The 375-nt window shown below is 59.2% G+C and overlaps 1 protein-coding gene across 1 annotated transcript in view; it reads right to left on the reverse strand.

Moving 5' to 3' along the window:
• Positions 1-229: 229 nt before the first annotated feature.
• LOC102858462 (TBC1 domain family member 10B-like) overlaps positions 230-375 on the reverse strand; it is a 1,283-nt gene continuing 1,137 nt past the window's right edge. Inside the window, exon 2 of the mRNA XM_006886593.1 lies at positions 230-375. This exon is cut by the window's right edge and continues 28 nt beyond it. Within this exon, the coding sequence (XP_006886655.1) occupies positions 230-375 (146 nt within the window).

Raw genomic sequence — 375 nt, forward strand, 5'->3', positions numbered from 1 at the left:
AGGTGGGGTTCCAACTTTGTTCCCAGCTGCCTCAAGGAAACGCAGCTGTTCCATGCACCACCAACTGTCTTGGCTGTGTAGGGATCAGCAACTGACAAGGAAACCAGGTATCGAGCCACTTTCCTTTGAGAGGGACAGCCCCCCAAGACGGCTGGGGGTGGAAGCCCAAACCAGGCCTGCTCTTGGCTATGGGGAAGGGGTGTCACGCAGTCCAGCCCGAGGGCAGAGGTCAGAAGTAAGCATCCTGTCGGGCCTCAGATGTTGAGGGCCTGTCCCCACCATCTTGGGGGGGTGGGGGTCCATCTGTCTTTCGACGCAGGGAAAGCTTCCGGCCTTGGACCTTCTTCTCCTGCTTCTGCCGCTCCTTCTCCTGCT

The sequence above is a fragment of the Elephantulus edwardii genome, unplaced genomic scaffold (assembly GCF_000299155.1).
Source record: "Elephantulus edwardii isolate Elephantulus edwardi_28Jun2011 unplaced genomic scaffold, EleEdw1.0 scaffold00049, whole genome shotgun sequence".
Classification (NCBI taxonomy): Eukaryota; Metazoa; Chordata; class Mammalia; order Macroscelidea; family Macroscelididae; genus Elephantulus; species Elephantulus edwardii.